Genomic DNA, 18,378 nt, shown 5'->3' on the forward strand with positions numbered 1-18,378 from the left:
AACTTGTCTTCTGATTTGTCAGCCACTTAAAACTTAACCCTAGCATTGTGAAATATCTGTATGGCAAAACTCTAGAATACTATGGGAAGTACGTGTGCACTTCGTACTCTTGTATTCAGTGCACTGTTTGATTTTTTTGTGGCAGTTTAGCCATGCTTTGAATTCAATTGGACAAATTGTAAATAATAAAAAACTGATATTAAAAAAATAGACTGAATTTTCCAGCAGTAGAGTGGAAATATTCTTCCTCCTCCTTTCCACTACAGGCCACTAACCTCCATGAAATACTGTACTTGGGAGCAAGGTGACCCTTAGAATGACATGAAGTTGATATTCTGCAGCAGAAAGCAAGAACTGGTTGAAATTTCTAGTTTTGTCTGGATCCAAGCCATTGTAATAATGGAGATGCAAACTCTATGGTACAACGTAGGATCTAGGAAAAACGGAAGTCCTTCCCCAGTTATTGCCCCAATTCAACAGGAATTTCTCAAGCCTGAGTCAGTAGTCCTATAACTATCTTGGTAGGCTATGTGATCTCATTGCTTTCCTCTTAATGCAATTTGACTTAAATTACAGTTTAAATGAAACATAACATTTCTTTAATTCAAATGTATATATGGACTTTCATTTATTTTCCCAACTGCATTTATAAAAGGTGTGAAAACAAAACAAAACACAGCCTAATAGCCAAAACAGAGATGCACAAGTATTTGCACATTGCAGTACGGTGGCCTTGCAGTGTTTATCGGTATCTTCATATACTGAATTTCATCTTTCTCCTATGGTTTTGAAAAAGAATCAAGCAACTATTATCATTGTAAACAGACCGATCCTTCAAAATTTACCTTCTTGGGGGGAAATGAGATTTTTGCTTAAAAAACGACACCCTGTTGGTCACATGCATCAATCTCATAATGGTCTCTGGATTACATATTGTAAACTCCTTTTTATACTTTATTAAATTAAAGTTCTTCATACTGCAGAAAATTATGTAATTAAATAAAAAGGAATTCAATTTAGTGATGGAAAAGTTGCTTGATATATACCTGAATTCAATAAAAGACCCAAGCTTTGAGGAATTACTGAGTCACATCAAGGTCTCTTTTTAAGCATGTTCTACTTTCTTAAGGGGTAACAAGATCCTAAAATTGGAGGTAAAGATCCCCATTTTGGCATTCCTCACCCCCAATAACAGACATTCACAACTTTTTGGAATAAAATTGTCCACAATACTTTGGCTATAGCCGTAAGTAGCCTTGGTGCATCATGGGACAACTGGATCCTAGAACTGACTGACTTGCCTACTAGTTAATGTACTCAGTCCACCTACTGGGGTTGGGTGGGGAGAACCATGGGATTGCAGGATGTTGAATACCATAGTGACAATCACCACTACATGGTCACCCCTGACATCTGAGCATGAGGGTCACCTGTAGCCCCCAAGCTGGACATGTCCATTGAAAGCCCTCACTCAAAGATCCCTTAAGGGGATCCCCACACCCAGAGAAACTGGGCATGCAGGCCATACCACCAATGTTACAACAGCAAAATAAGCAAGAGCAAGACCCCTGTGAACAAACTCCCCCTTGGGCAAAAATTCTCATATGCTCCCTCTGCTATGCTCTCCTCCTGCCACATGTCAAACTCCTGAACTCTTGCAACCTCACTGATGCCTTAACATGAAGGAAAGGTAGGCAAGCAAACAACATGGTCAGGAAGCATGGCAACATGGTATGTCCTAACTTGGTGGTCTCTTCTCCCCTTGGCCCAGTTTATAGGTTGATCTGGTGAGGGGTCAGCCTGCAGTTTCATGTCCTTGTGGGCACCCAGCCCTCTGACCAGACCCCGCCACCATTCCCTCCGCTGCTTCCCCCTCTGTGGAACTACAAATGAGAAAACAGCTTCCTGTTTCTAAGAGCAGCTGCACAAAATTTAATTTCCTTTAGATAAAATAGCACTGCAGGCTTGTATTGTCTTTGTAACACCTGCTTTAGTTGCAAGTATATAAGCAGATTGCAGTAGAAGCAAATAAGGCAGATAGAACATGCATCAATCTTGCATTAGATTGTCAGTGAAAAGCTGTTATAGCCAGTTCCAAAGTTGCTCCCCTATGTGCTGATTCTAGTTAAACACTGTTTTTTTTTTCAAATTAAAACTACAGACTCAAATTTTCCCTCACATGAATATCAGCAGAGGATGGGTGTCAGGACCCAGGCCGTCACTCTGGGAAATATCTCTAAAGTCCTCTAGGAAGGAAGCTTTCCTTTATCCTATTACCTTTACAACATGATGATGTCAATTCTGGGTGATATCAAAAGTGACAAAGACATATCACTACATTGTCAACTGCACCTCACTTTTTTTCTGGGTAAGTCCCCTCTAGCGGTCAGCTGATTGGCGGTGGAGCCTGGTGGTGGGGGACTCCCACCTTCACCAGGGTATCTGGCGACCCTAGAATTGACTGAAAGTGAATCCTGCTTGGCATGCAGTTTCTTTCTGTTGATGATATTTCTTGTATGGGAAAGTATATCTGCTGTTCTGGAAGTAAAGTAATGAAATGATGTCAGTTAGATTCAACTGAAAGCATATGGAGAGTGCATAGTGAAATCACAAAGGCCAGGCTAAGCAAGATTTCTAGCAGCCAAATATAGAATTTAAATGTTCTGTAAATGCAATTGCCAAAAATAGGCAAGAGAATTAAATATGCATTAATTGATCATTTACAGTTTCCATTGTGGAGAAAGAGGCAAAGCCTGTAGAGCAGGGGTAGTCAAACTGCGGCCCTCCAGATGTCCATGGACTACAATTCCCAGGAGCCCCCTGCCAGCATTCACTGGCATTCGCTGGCAGGGGCTCCTGGGAATTGTAGTCCATGGACATCTGGAGGGCCGCAGTTTGACTACCCCTGCTGTAGAGCAACACAAGACATGGGCTGCAGTGATGTTTAGTAATGTCAGTGGCCATCCAAACTTCTGAGAAAGGCTACATAACCCCTGGGGAACTTTCGCCTAACCCCAGAGTTCCCCAGGAACCCTGGTTGGGAATCCTTGCCATAGGCAATCTAATGCAACAGGTTTTCTGTTTAAATCTATCATTTCAGAACCATTTGTAGTAATATTGTGCTTCTCAGATTTGAACAATGAACAAAATTCATTCACAATTTAGAAAATAATTGTTCTTTAGGAAATATTTCCACTAAAGCCAGTGAGGTGTAGTGGTTAAAGAGCAGCAGACTCCAATCTGGAGAACTGGGTTTGATTCTCCACTCCTCCACATATAGCCAGATGAGTGACCTTGGGCTAGTCACAGTTCTTTTAGAGCTGTTCCTGAAGAGCTAGTCTCTTAGAGCTCTTGTAGCCCTACCTACCTTACAGGGTATCTGTTGTGAGGAAAGAAAGAGAAAGGTGTTTGTAAGCTACTTTGGGACTTCTTTGGATAGTGAAAAACAAGATATAAAAACAGTTCTTGTGGTAGGGCTCTTTTGGTGAATCAGGTAAGACATTTTTGTGACTTCATCTGGGTCTTCCCACTCACTTCATACAGGTTAATGTGAAACAAATCACCATACAGAAACTAATCTATAAAGAGCTGAGTTGCACTGACACTTTCCAGTGAAGGAAGCCCAGCCATGATAAATTATACACATATCTATGGTTAGAAGGCCAGAGTAGTTGAAATAGATCCTGGCTCCATTGCATTACCAAGCATATGGCACAGTCCTGAAAGTTGGTGCCATTGTTTGCACCAAGACGTCCAATTATTCATCATTTTCCAGGCCATGTGGTTTCCCACCCACAAGAACACCTGAAGTTTGCTGAAGCAGAAAGACTTGGAAGGGTTTGGCAGCATATCATCTGCAATGCAGGATAGTGTGCTAGAGTTATCTTCTAATAGTTACGAGAAGGAAATTTGGTGTATCAGGAGACATAACAAAACCTTTGCTTCCAGCAGGGAAAAGTGTGTTCCAGCCAGAGCTGAGGGAGACCAGCTGCTCACTCCCACCCTTCTCTGTGCCTGAAAATCTGTAAGAACTTCTGTCTAGGATTTGGTTGCTGCTATCAATGCAGGAGAGAATAAGTTCCAGCCAGAGCTGATGGAGATGAGCTGCTCAGCTCCCCTTTCTCACATGCCACTTTAAGAACTTCTACATGAAGAAAAGACTGTGATCTGCCTTGCCTGATACAGTTTGTTATTAAGGGCAAAATATTTTAATGAATGAATAAATCTGCCTGGTTAATTACCACTGCAAGATGCAACATCTGTTCTGTAGAATAATCTACCCATGATCAGGACAAGGCATCTCCAGTCTCCTGGCTTAACATGGCACATAAGAATCCTGGAAATCTCAAAGCTGCCAGTGCCTCCACAATGGCAATTTTTAGTCCATCTGAACTATTACAATAGCAGCCTTCTATTTTTACTATTCCACACATATTACATGGCATGAATTGACAGAGGCTTATGGAAGCAGGGCTAGGTCTTAAAAAAATTAAAAGCAAGCTGAAAATCCTATGTAAACTTCCTTGAGAACCAGCACAATTCAAAGTAAGCCTATGTTGAACTGAGATGGCTAGAGCAGGTTTGGCGAAAAACTAATGACGAAGCTTCACAAACATCTTATAAGACAATTATGAATACATAAGATAAGATGGCAATAAAGGCCACAAAACAGATTATTTTGTGGCCTCCATTGCCTTTGCTAGCTCAAACCCAGGACAATTATTTAAAACAATTTGGTCTTTGATGCCCCTGGTTATAGGATCATCCCAAATTTTACAAAAGGACAATAGCGGTAAGGATTTTGTGAAGTTTTTTTTATGGAGAAAATCTTGTCACTCCACCATGACTTATCTGTCAATTTTGACACAGTTAGGGAACTGGAAGCCCCTTGGTCATCACAGGATACAGTGTTGGATTGCTTCAGTCCAGTTTTCTTGTCTGGTATGGATGGGACTCTGGCAGCTGTTTGGCCTACCATGTGCACCCTTGACCTGTGTCCCTCATGGTTGCTGAAGGCTGGTAGTCGGGAGATCCAGGTCCCTCCCTGAGAGATTATAAACTTGTGCCTAGTGTCAGGGATGTTCCCAGAAAGATCAAAGGAGGCCATAGTTAGATCACTTTTCAAAAAACAAACAGAAATCTGGATTCATCTGACCCAGTCAACTATTGTTCAGTCTCACACTTTCTGTTTCTGGATAAGGTGGTTGCTGTACAACTATAGAGTTTTCTGGATGAAACATCAGCTCTTGATTCATTCCTGTCCAACTTCTGACCTGGCCATGGGGTAGAAATGATGCAGGTTGCCCTCATGGATGCTCTCTGGAGACAATTGGACCTAGTTGGGTTGCTTTTACAAGATCTAACAGTAGTGTTTGACACAGGTGATCACAGACTGCTTGCCCAGAGCCTAGGATACATGATACAGCACTCAAATAGCAGGGTCAGGGGACCGAGGGGAGAGAAACTCCCAGTGGCATACTGTGGTATGTGGGGTCCCACAGGGAGCTAATAACATCTACATATGTCCCCTCACCCAATTGGTCTGGAGCTTCAGGCTGAGCTGTCATCAATATGCAGATGACAACCAGCTCTATTTGTTGATGGACAGGCATCCATCTATACCTCAAAATTCATAAGCCAGCTGTCTGAAGGCCATGGTGGACTGGCTCAAGTGGAGTTGGTTGAAGTTGAATCCAGCTAACTTGGAGGTCCTCTGGCTGGGTCAATGTGCCCCAGGTAAGTTGTGACTAGCCAGCTCGTTTAGGTTTACAATAAAACCCCAATAGTACCATAGCCTTGGCCACTATCAACAGCCTGGATATGATCCTGGATTTCCTCTCTACCTATGGAGGCCCAGGCTGCAAATGTTGCCTACCAGGCATTCACCAGGCATAGTAACTTAGCACCTTACTTGTCAGTATTTGACCTAACCACCGTGATCCATGCAACAGTCACCTCCAGACTGGACTACTGTGACTTACTCTATACAGGGCTTCCCTTGAAGCTGCTCCAGAAGCTTCAACTGGTTGACAGTGCAGTGGCGTGGGTCCTCACTGGGACCCAGTGGAGAGCACATATTTTACTTGTACTCTCCCAGCTGCTCTGGTTCCAGATTAAGGACCGAATCAGATTTAAGTTCTTCGTTATCATCTTTAGAGCCCTAAACACTCTGGCGCCTTCATATCTGTGGGACTGCTTCCTCCTTTATGTCCCCCAAAGGAGATTAAGATCTAGCAAGCAAGATTTGCTCAAGATCCCCAGGCTCAAAGAGGTTAAAATGTCCTCAACCAGTTTCCCCTCATTGGAAGAAAGGAGGTACGTTCTGCCAAGGTCCCAGCCTGGTAGAATGCTCTACCTGAGGAGATCAGGGCCCTATGAGGCCTAGGACAATTCCACTGGGCTGCAAAATGGCTACAAATGAAGTCAGAAAAAATATTGGAATTCTGGCCTCCCTGTCCAAGACATCAGCTAAATCATCACCAAATTGTTAATGTCTACATTACCTTCTCATCAAAGGAAACAAAGTGGCATTTGGAATTAATTAGTTTTAAACTGGAATGCTAATTAATTTATGATTTTAATGTTATGGTTTAACTATATTGTGTTATTTTATTGTTTAGTATGCTTGCTATTGTTCCCTGAGCCCTTGGGGAAGGACAGGTTACAAATAAAATTTTATTCTTATTACTGAGCTATAAGAATACATAATTTGGAGTTCAGTATCATGCCGCTTTAGTGGCATCAGCAGTCTAATACATGTTTCCATTATCTAGGCTGATTATTGTGTTGAATCAGGCATATTTTTACATGTCCGCTGCCTACATATGGTCAGGTGCAAAATGTACATGAGCCCCTGCCAGAGGTTTGGTTGGATGTGTATAAGCCACACAAGCTTCATACCCACAGAAACCTTTGCACAGCTGATTAAATACAGAACTACTGTTTGCAAAGGACAAACAGCAATGCTCAGATTGCTGTCATATAGCAAGCAAGTGGAGTACAGGGGTTAAAAGATCCCCTGTAGACTGATTTTGCCATAAAGTTCACTGGAGTCTTTCTTAGCCTAACCCACCTCAAAAATGGATGTAATGATAGACTGGAAGAGATACACGTATTCCATCATCTGCCTCTTAGAAGAAAGGCAGGATAAAATGAAAACCGTAATAATTACCTATGCACATCTCAGCACATCTCATACTTAACTTTTCTTTTAGAAACTCATTCTGTAGCTGGCTTGGAGCCATATTTTAATAAATCTATGATCTATGATCATTCTATAGAAAAATGGAGTTGTTCCACTGACTTATAAAGCAAGCATTCTTTAACAGTAAAAGCATAGCTAGTAAATCACCAGAATATTCAATGAAGCGCCTGAGCTTAATTGGAAACTTCTGCCTCTCAACTGGCAGGCCCCACTATGCACTGATGTATAGTGCTGCAAAAAAAAATCATCATGCGATGTATTCCAACTGCATGTGCATTCCAGCTCCCTTTAGCCATCAGGAGCTGAATGTCATTATTACAAGAAATTATGGTAACAGCACAAATCGCTTGTTTGTGGGGTTAGATGAATACATGGAAGATAAATCATCAGCAGCCACTAAGCCAACATCCATTTTCAGAGTAAGAATGCTCCAACTACCAGATGCTGGGAATTAACAATGTGAGATGAATCTTGTGATTGCATTCTGGTACTGAACCCGCCTGCAGCATCTGTCTAGCTACTGCCAAACAACGGGCTGCTGAGATAGATGGGTTGTTGTTGTTGCGACCCGGCATGCCACTTCTTATGTTCTTAACACCAAAAGGTACATAGATCTAAATGCTACACCATAAATCCTACAAAACAAAAGCTGCTGATGTCCATTTAAATGTAAGGGGGAAAAAAGGTTTCAGTTCTCAATACAGTAGGAAAACACTGTAATTCCTGAACAACAGTGCCACCCAGAGGATCATCAATTGCTAGCTCAGAAGCCAAAATGGAATGAGTCATATTCAAAGAAAATGGTGTGGATTCTAATACAATGAACTATGCTGGTTTCAAGTCGGTCTTTAACAGACACAAACTGGAAGCACACACACTACCTTGCTTTCTTGCATTGTTGGCACCATGGCTCCACTATCAAAACATCCGTACAACCATTTTCAGAATGAATCTGCAAAGCATAAAGTACTTTATAAAACTCCAACATGCTCAGTCTTTCTCCCCCTAAACTCAAAGGCACCCAGTTCCCAGACTTTCCTTGCAGGAAAGGTGGATCCAAACTATGATCACTTTGGTTGCCATTTTCTGCAACTTTTTTTGCAGTACCACAATTATTTTTTAGAGACTAAACAATCCATACACAAGGATACTGAGGATACTGGTCATTGGCTCATTGCCCTGACCCATAGTATTGGATGTTTGTAACAAGAACATTATATTATGGCACTGCACTTCTACCACTAGCCTTTGTAGAGCTATTCATACAACACATAGTGAAAAAGTGAAGTACCAGGGACAACACAGGAAGTGTTACAACAGTTTAGCATAAAGCACAATTTAGCACAATGATCACATTCAGCCTGTGCTCTCCCAGCTGCATTGGCTCCAGAGTGAGGACCAAATCAGGTTCAAGGTTTTGTGATCACCTTTAAAGCCCTATACTGTCTGGGACATACGGTGGGACATACAGTTCTGTGGGATATACGGTTGAGGCCAGAGACAATACTAGAAATCTGGCCTCCTTGCCCAAAACGTCAGTCTTCTCAGAATATCAGACTCATAAAGGTGACTTATGATGGCAGAAGCTTTCATGAGCTAGCATTCACTTCCCCTGATGTACTTGTCACAGGCAGGCTTATATCTCAATAAATCTAGATTCAGGTGATTAGTCTGAAGTAGCAGAACAAAATCTAATAGCATCTTGAAGACCAACCAAGTTTTATTCAAGGTGTGAGCTTTTGTGTGTATGCACACTTTCTCAGACAGTGAAATAGGGATCATAAGAGTAGTTATAAGGAGAGAGTAAATTAGGAGCAAGTTAGGCTGTTCACCAATTCACTGCTAATTTACTCTCTCCTTATATCCGTACTCTTATGATCCCTGTTCTATTGTCTGAGTAAGTGTGCCTGCACAGGAAAGCTCACACCTTGAATACATTTTTGTTGGTCTTGGTGCTATTCGACTCAATTTTTATGTCAGGTCAGATATTAGAATATTTTTCATATTTCTGACAAAGTCAGCTTTTACTCACTGTACCTCAAATCCTGGAAAAGGTTAGGGTTCATGGAGATTCGACTTTTGTTCAATTGCTCTAAACTAACCCAGCAACCCACCCAAAACTTTCTATTTGTTTCAGGAGAGTAGCCGTTTTGGTCCGAAGCAGCAGAGCAAATTTAGAATTCAGTTGCACCTTTAAGACCAACGTGGTTTTATTCGAGGTACATGCTTTCGTGTGCACGCACGCTTCCTCAGATGGATGGTTTCCTATTTGTTTGTATGAATTACTGCCGCTATTTATTTCAAGTTGTCCCGGTCGGAGGTGGGACGTAAATGGCTGCCAAAGTGAATCACCACTAGAGCGCTCTGGAGGACAGTAAACAGGCAGAGACAGCCTGGAGAGCCATCGCCGGCAGAGAGGAACGGCTGGCTTTTGTGCCTTTCAAGAGACAACGGCTATGGCTTTGCCTGTAGTGCGCCGCGATCTAAAATCAACGAACCGCATCCAGGATGCTACGCGGGCCGCTCAAGCCAACAGGCTCTTTCCTTTAAATACTCCTAAGGCCTGGATCTGAGTAGACCTGGCTAAGAATGCGCGCGGTACCGACGACCACGTTGCGGGTCCGTTCTGACTAACACGGTTTTATGCTACTCGAGGAAGACCTCGGGGGTCGTCTATCGCGAATATTTATGTTGCACGGAGGTGGGGGCGGGGAGGTTAAGGACCAATGAAGCCATCTTCTCCTTTCTCGTCCATAGAGAGAGATTCATAGAGAGGAAGGCTGAGCGTCACGTGGGGGAGAAGAGGAACGGCGCACGCGCGAACTTTCGCTTGCCTGCTCGGTGGAGCCGCGTGCGGAGCGGGGCCGGTTGGAGGCGTGCTGGGGAGCGGTCCCGGGCGCAGGGGCCATGGCGCAGGTCCTGAACCTCAACAATGAAGTGAGTTGGGGTCCGGGGTTCTGGCCTCGCCAGAAGCTGGAGGTGTGGGTAGGAGCGAGGGTCGCGGGAGAAGCCTGGGGCGGAGAGTCTCGTGGCTCCAGTGGCCTCCTGGGATCCAGGAGAGGCGTCAGGGCTGAGGGTGGATTGGAGCCTGACGTGCCCCAGTGGGCCGCTTGTTCCGCAGTGTTGAGGAGACGTCGGCAGGGGGAGTTCTTTGTAATATGTCGACAATACAGGCGGGGTGAAGAGCTTTTCCCGGTAGTTGCGCATACCTGTGAACACCTTAAGGGCGCCGGCGGTTGTCGCAATCACGTGGTGGTGCATGGGAACTCCGTTGAAGTAAAAGGAAGGCAAGGCTCCGGAATCAATCACTGTCGTTGACAGAATGGGGGATAATCTTTGAACTCATGGTGACAAAAATGTAGTTTTGGAAAAGAATTACGTTTATACAGGTGACTGCTCAAAAATTAAAGTAATATAATGCAAAGTTAGTGTTAGGAAAGAGAATTGTAAGGTTTTGCAACAAAACTTAATGTTTGGCAGCAGCCTTTTCCAAGGAACTAAAAAATACTTAAATATGATTGGTAACAAGTTATGAATCTATATAGTATTGTGTACTTTTTCATTTTGTACATTTTGTTTTTAGAGTTTGTGCTTTCAAGGTAAAAATTAAGATAAAGATAGTCATATTTGTAGTAGTTATACATCCCTGACAATGTGGCTAGGTGGCAGCATATAATCAGTAATAGGCTTCTCTTTTTTCATAACTTTTTCCGTAGAATACCCTGCAGATACACTTACTATCAAAAGTGACTTGCTGATATTTTAATTAAATATATTAAACATCATACAGGCAATATAAACATTTAAAGTTTGTTTTCCAAACATAATTTAGATGTATGTTCTCTGTGTATGTGTTGAAGTGCCTCAATTTTAAGAGCTTTTTTTGTATCCTCCTTCTTACTATTTGAAGGAGTCTTAAAGCAGCTTACAATTGCTTACCCTTCCTCTCCTCACCAGAGACACCCTGTGAAGTAGATGAGGCTGAGGAAGCTCTGAGAGAACTGTGACTGGCCCAAGGTCACCCAGCTAGCTGCATGTGAGGGAGTTGGGGAATCAAAGCTGTTTCTCCAGATTAGAGGCCACCACTCTTAACCACTATATCAAGCTGTCTTCAGCACACCAAGGTCTGCATTGCATATATAGATTTATCGGGATACCTCAGAATGTCTTTGTGTTTTTCTGTAGATGAGGCATAGCAAAACTCCAGGATGGCAGATGGAAGGAAACAATTATGCCACTGCCAAATGTTGGGCTGCAGGTCGCAGTCTTCTCCCCAATTTTATTTAATGTCTTCATGTACCCTCTTACCCAGCTGGTCCAGAGGTTCAGGCTTGGGTATCATCAATATTCAGATGACACCCAGCTCATCCTCCTGATGGATGGCTGACCAGATTCACCCCCAAAGTCTTTTGCCGGATGTTTGGAAGCAGTGGTGGGATGGCTCAAGCAGAGTCAACTGAAACTCAACCCTTCAAAGATAGGGGCCCTATGGCTGGGGATGAAGGGTCCAATGAGGAAACGTAGTTGCCCTGCCTGAATGGAGTTCAATTATCCATTGCATACTCTGCCAGGAATCTGGGCATGATCTTCAATGCTTCCCCCTCTATGGCGGTTGTTGTTGTTGGGTACGAAGTCGTGTCCAACCCATTGCAACCCCATGGAAAAAGATTCTCCAGGCCTTCCTGTCCTCTACCGTTTCCCAGAGTCCATTTAAGCTCACACTGACTGCTTCAGTGACTCCATCCAGCCACCTCATTCACTGTTGTCCCCTTCTTCTTTTGTCCTCAGTTGCTCCCAGCATTTTTAAAAGTATAGATCTGCAAATATTGCAGGTACTATTTGTCTTTGATTTTCTGAATCTGTTCTCCTAATCACTCCCCCATCTGGGCCTGTTTGTGCTATTTATTCTCTGATACACGGATTACAAAAAATGACCACTAATTGTTCTGCTTCTTTTTCTTGGCCTCAGGCCTTTTTTGAAGTACAGAATGCCAAAGCATTTAAACCAATGACCACTGTATGTGTGTCCTTGTTTCATTGATTAATACTAGACCTCTCATAGCCAATAGCTATAGATTTCAAGCAGTGCATCCTGTGCTTTTCAACTTTTTAAATGCAAGGCTTGTCTACGGAAGCTCACACTGAATAAATCTTTGTTAGTCTTAAAGGTGCTATTGGACTCAGTTTTTGTTTTGCTGCTTCAGACCAACACAGCTACTTGAATCTATAAAACAGAAGTACAGGAAGTAAATGATTTTCCCATATTCTTTCTGTTGCAACAGGTTAAGTAAAGTAAGCTAAACTTTAACCCACCTAGTAAATTCATAATTAAATTGACCAAATGTCTGCTTCTGGTACCTGCTGCATTGTCTGGGAACCACTTTTTTTGTTTGTTTGAAAACATAAAACATGTGTTGTACTCTTGGGTTTTTAATGCCTTTTATTTCTCGAGAAACACAACCAACAACATTTGTTCAAAATAGCTTAATATGAACATAGGTTATCTATTTCGTAGAAGATTTCCTGACATGGATTGTGTTATACTGAAAAATCTGACATTCTTTCACAGACCATGTCACTATTCTAAGCAATAGTTCCATTGAAGTCTGTGGAATTTCCAAAGTGCAGTCATAGAGATTGAAAAATTCAGAGGAGCAGTGTTTTTCCAAGGAACTCCTCCAGCGGCTATTATTCAAATTGAAGTTGCCACATCATCAGCTGGAGAACATTAAAGGCAAACTGCTATCAGCACTTCAAGTTCAGTTGCTCTTAGCAGTTTGTGAAGAAATTAAACATTGCAGAAGTAATCTGCATATTTATCCTAAGCCAAACAATTAAATTGACTGTTGTTGAAAAGCAGTTTCTTGTTTATTTTTCTCAGAGTGGCTTGTATAATTGTGTATGTGGTTGAGCCACGTAGGCTAGTTAGAGGTTGCCAAAAATAAAACATGTGGCTTCTTACTAGGCCAGTGCATAATTTTTAAAAAAGCAGCTCTGTCATGAAAAATCATAGACCACATTTGAAAGACCTGTGGCTCAACTATGATGAAGACAACAGCTATGGTTTCTTGGCTTATGTACAGATAACTGTAAAGGATTCATTTAAAGGTTTTCTGGCTCAGTTTATCCCCAGTTGTCTATCTACAAACACAGATGTTATTTTTCCCCCCAGCTTTCATAGATGAGTGTTAATTAGTATTGCAGTTGTAGAGTTCACATAATTCAGTTTTATTTTAATTTCCCTAGCTTGAAGTGCTTTCCTAAAAGCTGCCAGCCCGTTATAACGGCCATCCTTTTATTGCACTGAGTCAAAATTACTTAGCTATTGTTCTAGTTCCCCGGATTACTTGTTAGCCTCTATCTTCGTTCTTACTTGGTATAACTCATCTCAAAGTAAGAAGTGAGTATTCCTGATTAGATGCAAGTGCTCTGTGTGTATTTTTTAAAACCAGTCTCTACAATAAAACTTGAAACTCAACATCAAGAAAACTAAGATCATGGCATCCGGCCCTCTCAGTTCCTGGCAAATAGATGGGGAAGAAATGGCGGTAGTGACAGATTTTATTTTCCTGGGCTCCAAGATCACTGCAGATGGGCTGCAGCAAATAAATTAAAAGATGCTTGCTCCTGGGGAGGAAAGCTATGGCAAATCTAGACAGCATCCTAAAAAGCAGAGAAATCACCCTGCCAACAAAAGTGCGTTTACTCAAGGCTATGGTATTCCCAGTTGCAATGTATGGCTGCAAAAGTTGGACCATAAGGAAGGCCGAGCTTCAAAGAATTGAGGCTTTTGAACTCTGGTGCTGGAGAAGACTCTTGTGAGTCCCTTGGACTGCAAGGCGAACAAACCGGTCAGTCCTCGAGGAGATCAGCCCTGACTGCTCTTTAGAAGGCCAGATCCTGAAGATGAAACTCCAGTACTTTGGCCACCTCATGAGAAGGAAGGACTCCCTGGAGATGAGCCTAATGCTGGGAGCAATTGAGGGCAAAAGAAGAAGGGGATGACAGAGAATGGGGTGGCTGTATGGAGTCACTGAAGCAGTAGGTGCAAACTTAAATGGACTCCAGGGAATGGTAGAGGACAGGAAGGCCTGGAGAACCTTTGTTCATGGGGTTGCAATGGGTCGGACATGACTTCGCACCTAACAAAAACAACATTTCTTTTTTCATTTTTAATGCTTTAGTACAAGTTTCTGACAACCGTAATCTACAGTTGGCAGTAGTAGCCAGAGCAACTTACAGCCTTATCAAGCCACTGTGCTGTTAATCACGGAATAAGTTATGATCACAGGGCCATGATATTTAGGTTTGGTGTCTTTGGATTTTTAGTATTTAATTAAAAAAAAATTATGACAGTTTAAAGAACTGGGTGGTATTTTACAATAGTAACCTCTTAATGACTACTATTATAGTCCACACTCTAGAATGGAGGGGACATGTCAGTGGGTCTTGGCCAGCCTTGCATCAAGGTAAGCCTCACAGGAGGCTGCTCTGTGCCTCCTATGCATGGAAGAGAAGGAAGTTTGGGGACTCCCAGGAGGGTGGGCGGGGAGAGGGGCTGCTGTCGGTGTGCCCCAGCAACCCTCCCCACCTTCAGGTGCACAAAAGTTGAGTGCTTCCTCCCAGCACTGGCCTCGAAGTTCCCACAAAGAGGGGCTGGTGGGCACCTTCGCTGGTGGGGGGTGGGGTGCTTGCCCCGTTGGGGGTGGGAGACTTCCTGAAAGAGAGTGGAGGGGGGGTTGCTGCATTAGGAAGTTTGAGAACCACTGCTTTATACTAAATCATCCATAAAGAATACAGTTGGAAAAATTCTTTTCTGATGTAAATTTCATTTATTATCGGAGAATCTAGGAGGATAGCCATCCTTAGTGTCATACAGTTTTTTTCCCCATTGGAAGAAAATAAAGGTTTTATGAAATAAGAAGACTGTGGACTGAGAACAGTAAAACTAAAATATAGCTAACCATTGGTGTTCTCAGCACTTCTGTAGTAGCCTAATAAAATTGGCAAGCACTATTAGGTCAAAACTACCAGCTGTCTGTTTCAGTAGTTAGAATCATAGAACCATAGAGTTGGAAGGGGCCATTCAGGCCATCTAGTCCAACCCCCTGCTCAACGCAGGATCAGCCCTAAGCATCCTAAAGCAAATAGTTCAAATAGCTGGGATTCAAAAAGTTCTTAAATGCCACCCTGTAAAGGTATAGCGTGTGAGACCATACTCAGCCTTGAAGTTGTTAGGTAGTCTTAGCTAAGAAACAGTTTTCTTACAATAAACTAACTCTAATGTATAAGGTAATTAACAGGCTTATATAGGACTTACTCTGCAGTCTGCCTATAAAAAGGAGATGATGATAATGTCCTGTCTTACAGGAGTGTTATAAGGAATTAATACCTTTAATGAGTTCCATAGTATCATACCAAGGGAGGCTTAATTCAAGGGTAATATAATTACATGCAATTTTTGGGGGTTTGGTTTTGACTGATCTTTAGCATAATCCATTGCTTGACAGGCTCTTACTTGCTCTCCCCATAAAACCTATGCCACGATGTCATTATCTATTCATGTCTCTGTATTCATACAAAATCGTTACGCATACTTTAATAAGTGAAGTCAGACATTGGTTTTGGTATTTGCCTCATAACTTTTCCACATTACTGTGGTCTTCTCAGTCTTCAGGAAATGTTTGAATAGTTTGGCAAGCAGGTCTGTTGGTAGTACCAGTTAAGCTAACAAGCAACTTTTAGAATGTTTGTGACTTGGCAAATAAAGTTAAGTCCAAGCCACTCCATTTCTATTTTACATTTCCTGTCAACTAGCTGCATTGAAGAGTCATTTCTGTTTTGTATTTCCAGTATGACATAGCTCATACTTGGATTTGGCATATGGCATAATTAATGGTCTTGAAGCAGCTCCATTGTGTAGTTAGTGGAGAAAATAAGACCCAGAAGTCTTCTGGAAACACCACAGGATAAGCTAGCATTACCTAAGCATGTTCTTTTGCAAGTTTAGGCCACAGTCCAGAGATCCAGTTTGGGTATGGCCAAGAGCTTGGGTGTAGCTCTTGGCATTTCTTTCTCCATCACCTTGCTATCCACTGCTGTAAATACTCTTTGAAGTTTCTATAGTGGCTTACTGTTGGTGTATCTGCTTGGCATGCAGAAAGTCCTAGGTTCAGTCCCCAGCATCTCCAGTTAAAAAGATCAGATTGTAGGTAATATGAAAGACCTCTCCCCTGAGACCCTGGAGACCTATTGCCAGTCTGATGGCACTTTCACACTCATTGAATAATGCACTTATAATGCACTTTGCAACTAGCCTTTACTGTGTGAAAGAGCAAATTCCACTTTCAAATGACTGTTGAAGTACACTGAAAGTGGATTGAAAGTTTCTTATTCAGTATGTATGAATGATTACTGAGTAGATGGATTGATGGTCTGATTCGGTTCAAGGCAGTTTCATGTGTTCCTGTGTGCTCATCTCAGTTTCATTAGAATTAGTATGGCAGTTCTTCAGGCCCTTTCAGTAAATTACATTGGTCAAGTACATTTTAAGATAATCTTAAATATAAATTGGATTTATAATTTTTTTTTGGGGGGGGGAGGGGGTTGTATCTGACCTGGAAAGAAAAGGCAAGACATTTGGAGGGGCAAAGCAGTGCATGGGTAGGAGTATTTAGCCTTTCTGTTGCCTGCTGCCTTTTCTCCTTGGCCTTTGTCCTTTCTCAGAACCTTATTCCATAATAGGGTTTCCTAAGTCAAGTGGAGAAAAATGTTGGGTTGGGAGAATTACAGGTGGAAACAGAGGGAAGTATTCCCTAGGTCATATATCAGAGGCAAGCATCAGATGAAAATCCTATATTTGCCACTGAACATGTGGTTTCATTCTTGGTTCCCCCCCCCCTCAAACACACAGTTGCATTCCACAGATTTTTCTTCCATTTTATACTTTCTCTCAACATAGCAGTTTTGTACACTTAAATTTGCTATAGTGACTTTAATTGTTTAATACAAATAGTGTAACCAAGTGAAACACTTATTGTATTTGCATTTAATGCAAGTAAGGGATATGGCTGACCCAATCTGAATAAATATATTCCTTGAATATAAAGAAAAAATGCCAAGAGGGGAAATTTCTAGCTTACTGCCAGCTGAACAGAATTGTGGCCATAGCATGTCTGTTCTATATAAAGCTTGCTACAGCTGTTTTCATGTCAGTTTAAAGGAGGCCTCCAAAGGGGTCTAAAATCTAGGTTTGAAAATGCAGCAAACACTCTTTTGGAACTACTCACTTAGAAGATGCCCTTTTCAGATTTTCTCTGCTATGAAACTTTTTTTAACCTGTCAGTGTCCCTTTTTACAATTTTAAATAACTTTAGAAGCTATGTTGAATGTTATAAATGTAATGACAATGCTGAGTTTTGAACTGTTCATTTGGTGAACAGTGAATGCAGGCTCTTAAGTGTAAAATATTTCCTGTCTGTTAAGGAATTTGTCATTTATGTATGAAAAACTGTAACAAATGTTAATGTTAATTACAGGAATTTACATTCAGTAATATTAAACATGAAAGCTCATATAACCTCCATTTTCCAAAGATAATGAGTTGAATTAAAACCATTTCTCACAACCAATAAAAAAGAAAAACAGCAAAAATAAGAGAAAAATCCAGAATATACAGCCCCCCCCCCTCTCTCTCTCTCTCTCAGAGGACAGACCGGCTCCGCCGGGGAGGATGCTGCTCAAATAGTATAAGAGCAGCTAAGTAGTAAAGATACTGCCCTCCCCAAAGGAGTTGATTAGTATACACTTTTGCTCTTCTGTGGTCTTGGTAAATATCTGTTCCACTGAAGAAGAAGAAGAAGAGTTGGTTCTTATATGCCGCTTTTCCCTACCCGAAGGAGGCTCAGAGCGGCTTACAGTCGCCTTCCCATTCCTCTCCCCACAACAGACACCTGTGGGGTGGGTGAGGCTGAGAGAGCCCTGATATCACTGCCAGGTCAGAACAGTTTTATCAGTGCCGTGGCGAGCCCAAGGTCACCCAGCTGGCTGCATGTGGGGGAGCGCAGAATCGAACCCGGCATGACAGATTAGAAGTCTGCACTCCTAACCACTACACCAAACTGGCTCTCAAACTGCTCTGAGAAACTGCTCTGTCAGGAACTTCTTCCGGAAGT

General features: G+C 42.1%; 1 protein-coding gene and 1 long non-coding RNA gene across 4 annotated transcripts in view; one reads left to right on the forward strand and one right to left on the reverse strand.

Moving 5' to 3' along the window:
- Positions 1 to 638: 638 nt before the first annotated feature.
- LOC143840933 (uncharacterized) lies at positions 639 to 9,948 on the reverse strand. Its single transcript, XR_013232480.1, has 3 exons — positions 9,242 to 9,948; positions 8,086 to 8,156; positions 639 to 2,538 (listed from the first exon to the last, which is right to left on the reverse strand). It is a non-coding gene; the product is annotated as an uncharacterized LOC143840933 (long non-coding RNA).
- A 17-nt stretch (positions 9,949 to 9,965) lies between these two features.
- The window catches only part of SRFBP1 (serum response factor binding protein 1), a 57,382-nt gene continuing 48,969 nt past the window's right edge, over positions 9,966 to 18,378 (forward strand). The window contains exon 1 of one of the 3 annotated variants that reach the window (XM_077344384.1): positions 9,966 to 10,141. In XM_077344384.1, the coding sequence (XP_077200499.1) occupies positions 10,112 to 10,141 (30 nt within the window). In that variant the 5' untranslated portion in view covers positions 9,966 to 10,111. Of the gene's footprint in view, positions 10,142 to 10,452; positions 10,594 to 18,378 lie in introns of those variants that run through there. The other 2 variants (XM_077344381.1, XM_077344382.1) reach the window with 2 other exon arrangements.

The sequence above is a fragment of the Paroedura picta genome, chromosome 7, assembly GCF_049243985.1.
Source record: "Paroedura picta isolate Pp20150507F chromosome 7, Ppicta_v3.0, whole genome shotgun sequence".
NCBI classification, from domain to species: Eukaryota; Metazoa; Chordata; class Lepidosauria; order Squamata; family Gekkonidae; genus Paroedura; species Paroedura picta.